This window comes from Astyanax mexicanus, chromosome 8 (genome assembly GCF_023375975.1).
Source record: "Astyanax mexicanus isolate ESR-SI-001 chromosome 8, AstMex3_surface, whole genome shotgun sequence".
In the NCBI taxonomy this organism is placed as follows: Eukaryota; Metazoa; Chordata; class Actinopteri; order Characiformes; family Acestrorhamphidae; genus Astyanax; species Astyanax mexicanus.
The window spans coordinates 59,017,501-59,030,000 of NC_064415.1; the positions used below are offsets into that span (position 1 = coordinate 59,017,501).

The window sequence follows — 12,500 nt, forward strand, 5'->3', positions numbered from 1 at the left end:
GAAAAGTTAGTTTATAAAGTGCTCAGAGGACGAGCAGTGCGGTGAACGTTGTGGTTAGATCCCTATGTTTTGATTGGATTAAAAAAATAACTTGTCTTTTATTCAGATTAAATAAATATGTAAATGTGCAGATTTATACTATTAGTGTTTAAACTATTATTTTTTATGTTCAATATTGAAAACAAACCATTACCGATGTTCAATCCTTTTTTTTTGTTTGAGAATAAATAACATTATGATTCTTATATCATCACTGTCCAATAAAAAACAAACATCTCCAAACCAGCTACTTTACAAGAGAGAGAAAAAGCTTATAAACTTTTAATGTAAGTCTATAACATGTTATAAACACAGCTATTAATGATGCATCATGATCACAATTCATGACGCCTAATAAACATGACTATGATGGGTTATACATTTAAAAAAATATGTATAATCATGTTTATAATGCCTTATGAATGCATTATAATGTGTTATGAGTATGTTTATATTAGTCATTAGACATGTTAGAAGTAATGCATTATGCAAGTTGGAAGCAAGTTTCTAAAGTATTGACCAATAATATATTATAAACTCAGCTTACGATGCATTATGATAACAGTTCATAATGCATAATTAACATTGTTATAACGTGTTATGCATGTTTATAAGTATATATATATATATATATAGATGTTTATAATGTGTTATAAATGCATTATAATGTTTTTGTGACTATGTTCCTAGTATCTGATAGAGATGGCATTCACAGAACGTGTCACTAAATATAAATATAATTAATACTGTCAATATATTGCCCAACACTAATCCATGTATACTCTTTACTGGATTATTCTGTTATTGTATTATGGGATGTCTTATTACGCCTGAGTTTATTGGCTGGTTGCAAAGTAAAACTCCTGTAACCATTATTATTGGACTACCTAAGTTTACCATGTAAATTTGTAAATATTTGTTTTATATAAATGGTAATATTATCATTTTATAATGAAAAATAACTAATTTCTTCTTAATTTAACGTTAATCACCCAGCCCGTGACTGAAAGCTGTAAAAAAGAATTGTCCACTCATTCCTTTTACAAGCTGAGAGCATCAAATACATACTCTACTCATACTCTACTCATACTCTACATTACTACACTGAATTTTAGGAGCCTGTAGAGCAAAGAATTGATGAGTAGAAGCCCTACAGCCTGTTCCCACCCTGCACATCACCACTACATCTGACCTGAGCTCTGATACAGCCGCTCTCTCTCTGTACTGTAGTTATATTGACTCCCTGCAATCCCACAATCCCACTCAATCTCTCCTCCACTGCACAGAACATTCTTATTTCATTTCTTACTTCTTCCCTGTCTTTCGCTTATTTTCCCTGTGAACGCAGTTCTGTAGAACTCGGATCGTCTTGCAACAAAGTTCGAGCATGATAAAAATATTATTTTTCATCTGATAAAAAAAACAAACAAATTAGCAGAAATAACAGAGTGTTTTTATTACTGTATACAGACGCCAAAATACATTTTCAACCTGTCCAGATACACATTCAGCTTTAGATCACACGCTTTCTCTCTTTCTCTAAAGTATCAGATTGCTGTCTCCGGTTCTTTAATGTGAGAACTGCCTTACTGTATTACACAACCTGATTTTACACAACAGATAAACACACAGTCACGATGCTCATCACTATCTTACCTCACTCCTATTTTCCTCCTGTCTGGTTTAAACAGCAGCAGAGCTTCTGAATATATCTACACTGATGGGCGTGGTGTTCTGGAAATGAGGTGTGTTCAGGTACATTTCTGGAGTTTTTCTTGTTTATCTTGGTAACAGAAAACACAGGAGCTCCACTGACTGAATACAACCTAGACAGACGCCAACAGTCAGACGTTCATCACTATCTCGGTAACACAGGTGCTCTGCCGAGCCGAGCTGAACTGTTTGTGATAACTTATGATCATAACATGGACTGGGAAAAAAAATTACTTTTCTTGAATTCAGATTTAATAAATATGATAGTGTGTTTTTTTATACTATTAGCGTGTTTAAACCAACAGCCAATCAGAACCATCCAAACAATCCATTACCCATGTTATGGATCAACAGATATCTGGTTCAACTTTATGATTCTTATGTTGTCGCTGTCCAATGAAAAACAAGTATCTCCAAAACAGCAACTTTACAGGAGAGAGATAAAACCTTCTAAACTTTCAATAGAAGTCAATGTAAAAAAAAAGTTTATTTTAGGTCATTTTAAAGAGTTTCTATTGGTCCGTTCATCAAGAAATTTTGGCGCAGTGTGCGGGACAGTTTTTTTTTGTTCAAATTCTGTAGTTTTGTCGATGTCACTGTTGCTCATCTAAAAATGCTGAGCAGTCCCAGTAAACCCATCCTCTCAGCAGAACTTCCAAAATCACTTGGAAGAACAGTGACTGTTAAACTGAGCTTCAGTAGGAACAGTGAGTAATGTAACATCTGCATTTAGATGAAAGGCATCAGTAAACAGGTTTAGAAACTGATTTATATATAATAATAATAAAACAGTAGAGCACCAGTTTCACAGGTAAATAAGTGCACTGATACAGGAGGTGGTCAGACTGTCAGCCGGAACAGTCCGTTCTCTACTTCATAAATATTCTCATTATAAAGCTAAATGCATATTTCAGTTCAGCTCAGTGGTGTAAAAATCACAAACACTCGTCTACAGAGGAGAGTCATACACTTAAATGAGCTTTTCTGCAATGCTCTTCAAAAGCCAAACATTTCAAGCAAGATTAATGTATTATTTTTATTTTGTACAATGTTTGTGTGAAAAAGGAAAAGAAGCTTCTCGCAAAATAACCTCCAACTACAGCTGTAAGACTCTGAGCTGGATGGAGAAAGTTTCCCCGAGGGATTTTAGAGAAAGTTTTAAGATAAAGTTTACAAAACTGATTTTTGACATTTGGAGTATTAGTTGGTTAATCAATAAAAGCACAAGGAACTAATCTGTGGTTACCGCAAGTCATGGATCTGTTTAAAAACAAAGGAGAAGAGAGTCTGGCGAGGACTGATCTCCTTTTCTTAGTTTTTACAGAGTTAAGTTTTAGTTTGGGAAGTTTGGGAAGGACAGATCTTTATGTGTTGGAGTGGTATATCTCAGTGCAGTGTGCTCAGGTGCTAAAAGAATAAATTCAATGTTAGATAAAACAGCGTTTATGATATTTTATTGATCATTCTCTGCATTGTGGAAATCATAGAGCCGTAATAAACGCTCCTCAAAACCACAGCAGACTACCTCGAGATTTGAAGGCTGCAGATTTTGCCATGGCCCTGAAAGTCCTTGAGGTAATGATCAGTGAAACTTAAGGACGTATCTCAGAACAGATGAGCAACAAGAACTTTTCAAATGAAAGATGGAAGAAAATCTTCCAACCAAGAATTTAGCGAATTATTTGCTTTAAAACTAAAACTTAAACTTAAAACTTAAAAGTATCATTTTTGCCAAATGTACCCAAGATGTTGCTGTTTGTGGCAGTGGATGAGATATGAGATGAAGAACTGAGAGATTGTCCAAAAGCCACATTTGTAGTCATTCAGACACAGTGCCAGCACCATTGGCAGATGGCTGCATGACACATAAACACATAACACACTGCACACTGATGATTATTATAACGACCGCCCTTAACACTGCGTCCATGTGCCATGTGCCAAATGTCCCACAACTACTTTTTGGTGTAATCACTTTTTGGGACGATGAGTAGACTAAAGAAACTATTATTGACATTATGATTAATTTTATGCTTCAATAAAAATAAGGAAATCTTGCTTAGCTGTTTCTGATAGTCATATCCATTTCTATTCTAATCCAGAATACAAAACTACAAAACTTTAGGATCTATGCCATGAACGTACACTGAAATCTTACTTTATATTTAATGTATGATGTATCTCTACATACTCTGTTAAAAAAAAAAATCTGATTTTGATTTTGTTTGCGCTGGCGACCAAGCAACGTCGCCCGAACGCTCTTAATCAATGCGACTCTATGAATTGCTTATGAAATCATTCAATAACGAATACATTAATCTTCCCGCAATCCCTCCGCCAGCGAGCGTGATCCAGATTTCACAGCCCAGCTGTGGGTGTTGAGCACCTGCTAATTATATTATCTGAGAAAAAGCTCTTCTCACTTCCAGCAGATCTGACACCCTTCAACAGAGAATTGATTCCTTTTGCCTCCGTTTTCGGGCTTTTCAGATTCTCTTTTTCCCGCTATGAATATTTATGGGATGTGTTCCTCAGTATTTATTCTCTGAATCGTGGAAAACAAGAGCCGTAATTAGATGCAGTCTTCCTCTCGAGCCCTGGCTTCTGCTGGGTACGGAGCCAACGGCGCGGGGAGGCGCACAAAGAGGCCGACTTGGATGGCTTTCATTCCGGAGACAGCTAAATAACAGCTCTTGTGCCCCCTCCTCCTCAATCTCGGCCTCTTCACAGAGCGAGGAACAGAGCCCTGCCGATTCTCCCCTTCAGAGGGATTAGCTCTGTCTCCACTGATATCTGAAGACACCGGTTTCCCCTTATTTCTGATCGTTCCTCCGCTAATGGCTAGCATCCAGCCGTCTCCTGCCGGGAAAGCGCTAATAGAGTGAGGTTATCAGAAATTCAGCGGAACAGATGAAACGGGATGAGTTGAAAGATGACCCGAGCTTCCTTACGGCAGGTACGTCCCACTGTTTCTGCTGGAGATACGAGCTCTCGCCGCCCCATCCCCAGCTTATTAAAGTAATAACAGGATTCCGGGCAGCGGGACGCCGGCTTCAGGAGGTGGCAGCATTAAGAAAGCCGATATTTTTTATATTTTGAGCGCCAAACCTGAAGAAACTGGCTGAGAAATTGGCACAACAGACCTGGTTTAAGATTATCAGCAGCTCCAACATCTAAACGCTAAATCTGCTTCCATCACCATGCCCAGCATGTGGTGACTCAATAGGGTGAAGAAGTAAAGGGAATTAGGGTTACTTGAAATGTACAAGTACAAGTAACTGTATAAATAATGATTAACATATATAAGTTATTCTTATACACTTTCCATTCCATTTTTACCAAATTAAAAACCTCTGGAATATAATCAAGAGGAAGATGGATGATCACAAACCATCAAACCACCAAACTGAACTGCTTGAATTTTTGCACCAGGAGTAAAGCAGCATAAAGTTATCCAAAAGCAGTGTGTAAGACTGGTGGAGGAGGAGAACATGATGCCAAGATGCATAAAAAAACTGTGATTAAAAACCATCAGAGTTATTCCACCAAATATTGATTTTTGAACTCTTAAAACTTGAATATGAACTTTTTTGCATTATTTGAGGTCCGAAAGTTCTGCATCTTTTTTGTTATTTCAGCCATTTCTCATTTTCTGTAAATAAATGCAACAGTGTTCCTTTTACTCAAACATAAACCTATAAAAAGCAAAATCAGAGAATCTGATTCAGAAACTGAAGTGCTCTCTTTATTTTTTGCAGAGCTGTAATATATAAAGATTTTTTTTGTCTGGGAGTACAGATCGTCCCCCCATGTCATGCACTGATATAATGCTATAATGCCTTTTTACAGAGCAGCCCAATCTCTCCAATCATCAATAATTAAGTTCCTACATAAATGTCAATACTCACATTACTCACTGCTATCAAAATATCTGAGCAGGTGGGAGAATTCCTCCGCGGCTCATCGATTCCCTGTCTGCAGCTCCGCCGCCGCTCATGACAGCAGTTTATGGCCGGATGACCTTGCCATAGAGATCGTTGGTCTTTATTCATCCCATTACCCAATTACAGAGCGAGCGTAGCAGCGCTGTGTACCGAGCGGAGCGAGCGGACCGGCCCGCCGGCCCAGCGCCTGACCCACTTTACATCCCATCAGCTCCCAAACCCACTGCTCCACCCATACAGCATAACAGAGGAGCCGGGCTTACCGTATTGTTCTGAACAGCCACTTAAAATAGAAAACGTATGACTGTGGGGGAACATGAGGAGAGGGTGAGGGTGAGGGAGGGTCTGTGGATTACATATCACCTGGTTTCTGAAGCTCCACGAGTTTCTTAACCAGGTTTTTACTTATTTTTTTATTAGCTTGTTCAAATGATGCTTCACAACAGCAGCAAATGCGTCAAATTATACTCCAAAAAACAAACAAACAGCTAAATACAAGCTCTGCTAACGCTTTACAATAAAGGAACTTATAGTTATAGTGAACAATACTAGTGACAGAATAAAAGCAGTCTCATCTAATTATTAGTCTACACTAGTTATGACATTAATAAGCATTATAATTTAATAAATTATAAAAATGTACCTGTAATAACTGTGTAGTTACACAGTAACAACCATGTAATAACAGTGTAACTACTGGTAAAAATGTGCATTGTTACAAACTTAATACAATTATATATATTTATATATATATATACATATATATGTATATATATGTATATCAGGTTATATAATTAAACATGTGTATTAAAGAAAGTTAGACTGTTTTTCTGCTGTTGTTCTTCCTCAGTCTAGTACAACGATTAGTGGAAGTCCTGATGGACTAGCTGATTACTCTATGTAAGCTGTAACTCACATCACTGTGTGCAGAAGTGTTCATCCCCTGCGCTCAGGGCTGAGCAGTAAGGTGATGGAGATGATGGTGGGGCAGTTTGGTGGGAATGTTCTCCCAGGTTGAGAACAGATAAGCTGGTGCTCAGTGTTATCAATCTTCAGAAAAGCTCCCGCCTCCATCCAGGGAAAGCGTTTCTCCCCAGCATCCATTTAAGTTCAGCACAGCCTTGATTAATTAAGAGAATTAAAATAAGTACACGCATTTTGCTTTGCGTTTTGAGCCGAGCAAGGTATACTTTTCCCGATGTTATGATAGCAAAGACACACTGACATCCTTTGTGTTCCTCGTGCTATATCCGTTCATCTATCTGTTTGTCCACATTCCCATCAAACCAGTGAAACCTAATAATCTGATTCTTTCTGATTCTTTTCCGGACTCAGGTTTACAGGATGTGCTGCCGGATTTCCTGCGGAATCGCTTCGTGGAGGCGGCGCTCAGCTATGTGGCCTGTAATTCGGAGGGTGAACTGCTGTGCCGGAGTAATGACTGCTGGTGCCAGTGCTCTGCAAAGTTCCCCGACTGTAACTGCCCCTTCACCGACATTAAAGCCATGGAAGACAGTCTGAGGAAGAGTAAAGAGTCCTGGGTAGCCTCCAACAACGAGTTCATCGAGTCAGGTAGGAAAACCTCGTTGCTTATAAACGCTGGGAAATGCAGTGATACAGTGAAGGAGATACAGTGAAGGAGATACAGTGAAGGAGATGCAGTGAAGGAGATACAGTGAAGGAGATGCAGTGAAGGAGATGCAGTGAAGGAGATGCAGTGAAGGAGATGCAGTGAAGGAGATGCAGTGAAGGAGATACAGTGAAGGAGATGCAGTGAAGGAGATGCTGTGAAGGAGATGCAGTGAAGGAGATACAGTGAAGGAGATGCTGTGAAGGAGATGCAGTGAAGGAGATACAGTGAAGGAGATGCAGTGAAGGAGATACAGTGAAGGAGATGCTGTGAAGGAGATGCAGTGAAGGAGATACAGTGAAGGAGATGCTGTGAAGGAGATGCAGTGAAGGAGATACAGTGAAGGAGATGCTGTGAAGGAGATGCAGTGAAGGAGATACAGTGAAGGAGATGCAGTGAAGGAGATACAGTGAAGGAGATACAGTGAAGGAGATGCAGTGAAGGAGATGCAGTGAAGGAGATGCAGTGAAGGAGATGCAGTGAAGTAGATGGGTCAGAAAATTACAAACTTTTTGAAATACTGACCTTTGTCTTAATGCACAAAGCAGTGTTTATCAAAGACTGAGGTTCAATTAATGATATGGTATTTTATTCATAGGTTCTCTAAACTCTAAAGTCTTAGACTTCATTTCTCCACATGGTGGCGCTATAATCAAATAAATAGGGTTAATAAACCTATGGTGCACCTTCGGAGCAAAGAAGCTGACAGATACCTATACCAACCAGCATCACAATGGGAGTGATGTCACATGTCACCCCGCTGCTCATTGAGCTCCACTGGCTACCAGTTGCTGCTCGCATCAAATTCAAAACTCTTATAATCGCCTACAAGGTGATGTCAGAACAGGCTCCTTCCTACCTGCACTCGCTCCTGAAGACTTACGCTACCTCCCGGCCGCTGCGCTCCTCCAATGAACGTCGCCTCGCTTTACCAAACAAACACTCACACAAAGCAATCCAGACTGTTCTCATACAGAGTTCCCCAATGGTGGAACAAACTACCTTCCACTACCAGATCAGGAGAATCTCTCACTATCTTTAATAAACTCCTGAAGACAGAGCTCTTCAAAGAGCACTTACTCTCCTAACACCTCTAACTAACTACCTTCTACTACCAGATCAGGAGAATCTCTCACTATCTTTAATAAACTCCTGAAGACAGAGCTCTTCAAAGAGCACTTACTCTCCTAACACCTCTAACTAACTACCTTCTACTACCAGATCAGGAGAATATCTCACTATCTTTAATAAACTCCTGAAGACTGAGCTCTTCAAAGAGCACTTACTCTCCTAACACCTCTAACACACTAACTACTTCTAACCTCATTTCCTTCTTCCCCTCCTTCACTTCTCTATCCCTTTATTTCCCTTTGACCTCCTTTAAGCCCTATCTAAAAATGGGTTATCTTAATTCCTATTACTTTTGTACTTCATTATTGTAAGTCGCTTTGGACAAAAGCGTCTGCCAAATGAAATGTAATGTAATGTAATGTAATGAGTGATTAGGTCAGAGAGCGCCACCTACTGTACTGTAATAATATGATTGTGTGTAATGATACACAGATGACACTGACTGTACCTCAAGTACAATTTATACATATGCCATAGCCTACGCGTCCCCTATCATTAATAATCAAAATAAATAATTAAATATCATTAAAACACATATGTAAATGACAATGACAATGACAATGTTGTTTGCCAAATAATGAACCCATAGCCATCTATATTGTTGCCCTTTCTACGTATGTGTTATAACTGATTATTCATGATTTTTAAGGCATTTACAACCTAATTAGTAACATTAATAAACTAATTGTAAACCATTTATAAACCCTTTATAAAGGTAGTCTTATTTTACAGTGGTACCTGTTGAGTTTGTGTGAGAGTAGTGATGTAGAATGATGAGTGATGTTTCTCGCTGAGCGTCTCAGGTGAAGGTGGTGGTTCTTTACATGTTGGGTGTTGGTTTGATCATGGTGGCACATAATCTGAAAGTTTGAGAATGACTGAAGAATCTGAAATCTTTAGTTCTCGGTCGCCGGTGAACCGCAGGGACGTGGAGTCGAACCGGAACACAGAACTCAGAGTGTAACTGTTAACCTCACGCTAAATACTATAATACTTCAGAACCGGGCCGACCCGTCTAAACTCGGGCCGTGGGAGAGAGGACTTTAAAGGCTGGTTCAGAGCGGCAGCACCGCAGGTGAACACTCAGAGCCCGGCGGCTGCTGCGGGGGAATTGTTCTTTCAGTATAGCTCAGAGTGCCGGGTCCGTGTTTGATGGCAGCGGCTGATTGAAATGCGTGCGGCGCAGCCGTCGCTCTTCTGCAGTCTTCCCTCCTCGGGTCTCTTCCACATTGTAACGGGAACATCTGCCAGCATTCAGAGAGACTCCGGAGAGCACATCACGCTCTGAACTCACGCAGCAGCAGCACAGTTTAATTACTCTCAGCCCAACGCTGACAATACTCACACTCACAAAAGCTGCTGATTACATATTTAGCAGTTTGGGACGGAAGGAGGCGGTGCGTTCGCTCCTGATGAAGCTGATGGAGATGCACTCAACTAACTACCCATCTGTGTGGGTTGCTGTGGTATCTGTAGAATGAGATGCTGTGATATCTGCATATAGATTGCTGTGGAATCTGTAGTATGGGTTGCTGTGGTATTTATGTATGTTAATGTGGTATCTGTAGTGTGGGTTACTGTGGTATCTGTGTATATAGGTTTGCTGTGTTATCTGTAGTATGGGTTCCTGTGGTATCTCTGTATATACAGGTTGCTGTGGTATCTGTAGTATGGGTTCCTGTGGTATCTCTGTATATACAGGTTGCTGTGGTATCTGTAGTATGGGTTCCTGTGGTATCTGTGTATATATAGGTTGCTGTGGTATCTGTGTATATATAGGTTTGCTGTGGTATCTGTAGTATGGGTTCCTGTGGTATCTGTGTATATATAGGTTGCTGTGGTATCTGTGTATATAGGTTTGCTGTGGTATCTGTAGTATGGGTTGCTGTGGTATCTCTGTACATACAGGTTGCTGTGGTATCTGTGTATATAGGTTGCTGTGGTATCTCTGAATATAAAGGGTTGCTGTTGTATCTCTGTATATAGGTTGAAGTAACAACTGTTTGGTGCTATTCTTGGACCCCCACACATCCCTGATTCATTTCTACTCAGTCTATCTCAACTGATTATAATCTTATTTTATTTTTTAACAATTTGTCATGTTGTTCTATTAAATAAAAACCAGTCTGTAAAAAAATGTAGATATGCTATAAATCAGATGTATCAGTTTGAACACTGTTCTAAAGGCTCAGAGTGGCTCTGAATGTAAGTTTACTGTAGGAATGTTCTGTATTTCTCTGTGATAGTTGTTGATTTTGCTGGTTTGAGTCAGAACTCTTTAGAAGCAGCTGCTGATGCTGGAGAATAGACGGGTGACGGGCGGATGGACAGACAGACAGGCGTGAGGACAGATAGGAGGAAACACAGCGAGCCGGCTCCCCCGGCGGAGTGTTTCCTTGAGCGGAGAGTTTTGCTGCGCCGGAGATAAACTCGGTCAGATCTAAAAGCCCATCCGGCTCTATGATGGGCCGTTAATGAAAGCAGCCCAAATCCCTTTAACTGTGGCGCGGCACTCCTGCGCCGCCGTATCTCCGTGCGGCAGGTGAACCGCCGGCTCTGGAGGAGAGTCTTTTGACCGCGGCGCTTCTGCTGCATGCAGGTTTTATTTGCCCACTGTTAGGAAAATCAGCTCTCATTATCAGAAGCTCAGACGCCGGAGCGAGGATTCTCAGAGCTGCTGATTCTAAACGGGGGAAAAGAGGAATTTCCATGCAGGATTTACAGCAGTGCTGCAGCCCGTGGTGTCGGAAATATTCATACAATAAAATGAATAATAATAACATTATATTTTTCACACATGGCTGAGTTTGTACTAAAGATACAGTAAGCTGCCTATCTGTTACTTTAAGAGTTTGGTTTGTTAGCATTACAGTACAGGCTACAGTAACGGGGTTGAATAGTTCAAGATTACAATTAACAACATTTCATAATCAGCCAACCAAAAAACAGAACACTATAATCTGTTTCAGTTATTGTAAAAATATGAGCAGGATTACAGGTATGATTAGCTAACTGCTGTATGATTTTCTAGGACTACTCTATGATTAGATATGATTGCTATATGATTATCTAGGACTACTGTATGATTAGAGAACTGCTGTATTATTATCAAGCTGCTGTGTGATTATCAGACTGCTCTACGATCAGAGAAATGCTGTATGATTAGGGAAATGCTGTATAATTATCAGACTGCTGTATAAGTAGCTAGGGTTGATGTATGATTCACTATGATTGCTTTATGATTATCAGACTGCTGTATGGTTACCAGACCGCTGTATATTTATTAGGCTGCTGTATGATTATCAGACTGCTGTATGATTAGAGAACTGCTCTATGATTATAAGATGATTAGAGGTCTTCTATATGATTAGATTAGCACTGCTGTATGATTATTGATATTTTCTTACCTCTAGTAATCAATAAACACACACTGCTGTTTGTGCTCAGTTTGTGTTGGTCGTTATCTGACCTCACGTCAGTGTTTTTAATGTTGTTTGTGGATGGAGAAGCTTATTTCTGCATTGCAGTTCTCAGTGCATTACAGTACTTTATCACACTTCACAGTGCAGAATATTGTAACTTGCTCGTATAGCCAACAACACATCAGCTAGGCAAACAACCATTATATATAAAATATAATAAAAAATACCTCATGGAAGGAAGCGCTGGTGGGTAAGACTACACACTGATGGTGTGTGAAACTCTACACCACCAAAGAGTTTAAGTCAACTCAACTTTAAATAGTATAAGTTGGAGAATAAACTTATAAAAACTCAATTTAACACTTTTACACATTTTTGTTTTACTCAACTGTGTGGTAAAGGATATATATTAATGTGTAGCTTGCTAAATTAGCCAGCATGCTAACTCACCACAATGAAACATGGCCACTAGTAGAGAAAATTTGGGATGATATTTTTTGGGAAGTGATTTTTTTACCTGCCAGTGTGAACACAGGGTGGGATTTGACCCTGAGCACCAGGTGTGTGTTACTCATCGCTGTTGCGGTGTGTGTTTAAATGTGTGTGTGTGTTTGAGTGTGT

The 12,500-nt window shown here is 39.7% G+C and overlaps 1 protein-coding gene across 1 annotated transcript in view; it reads left to right on the top strand.

Moving 5' to 3' along the window:
- Positions 1 to 12,500, top strand: part of brinp2 (bone morphogenetic protein/retinoic acid inducible neural-specific 2) — a 129,626-nt gene that overhangs the window by 84,653 nt on the left and 32,473 nt on the right. Inside the window, exon 6 of the mRNA XM_022677735.2 lies at positions 7,032 to 7,268. Coding sequence (XP_022533456.2) covers positions 7,032 to 7,268 — 237 coding nt within the window. The remainder of the gene's footprint in view (positions 1 to 7,031; positions 7,269 to 12,500) is intronic.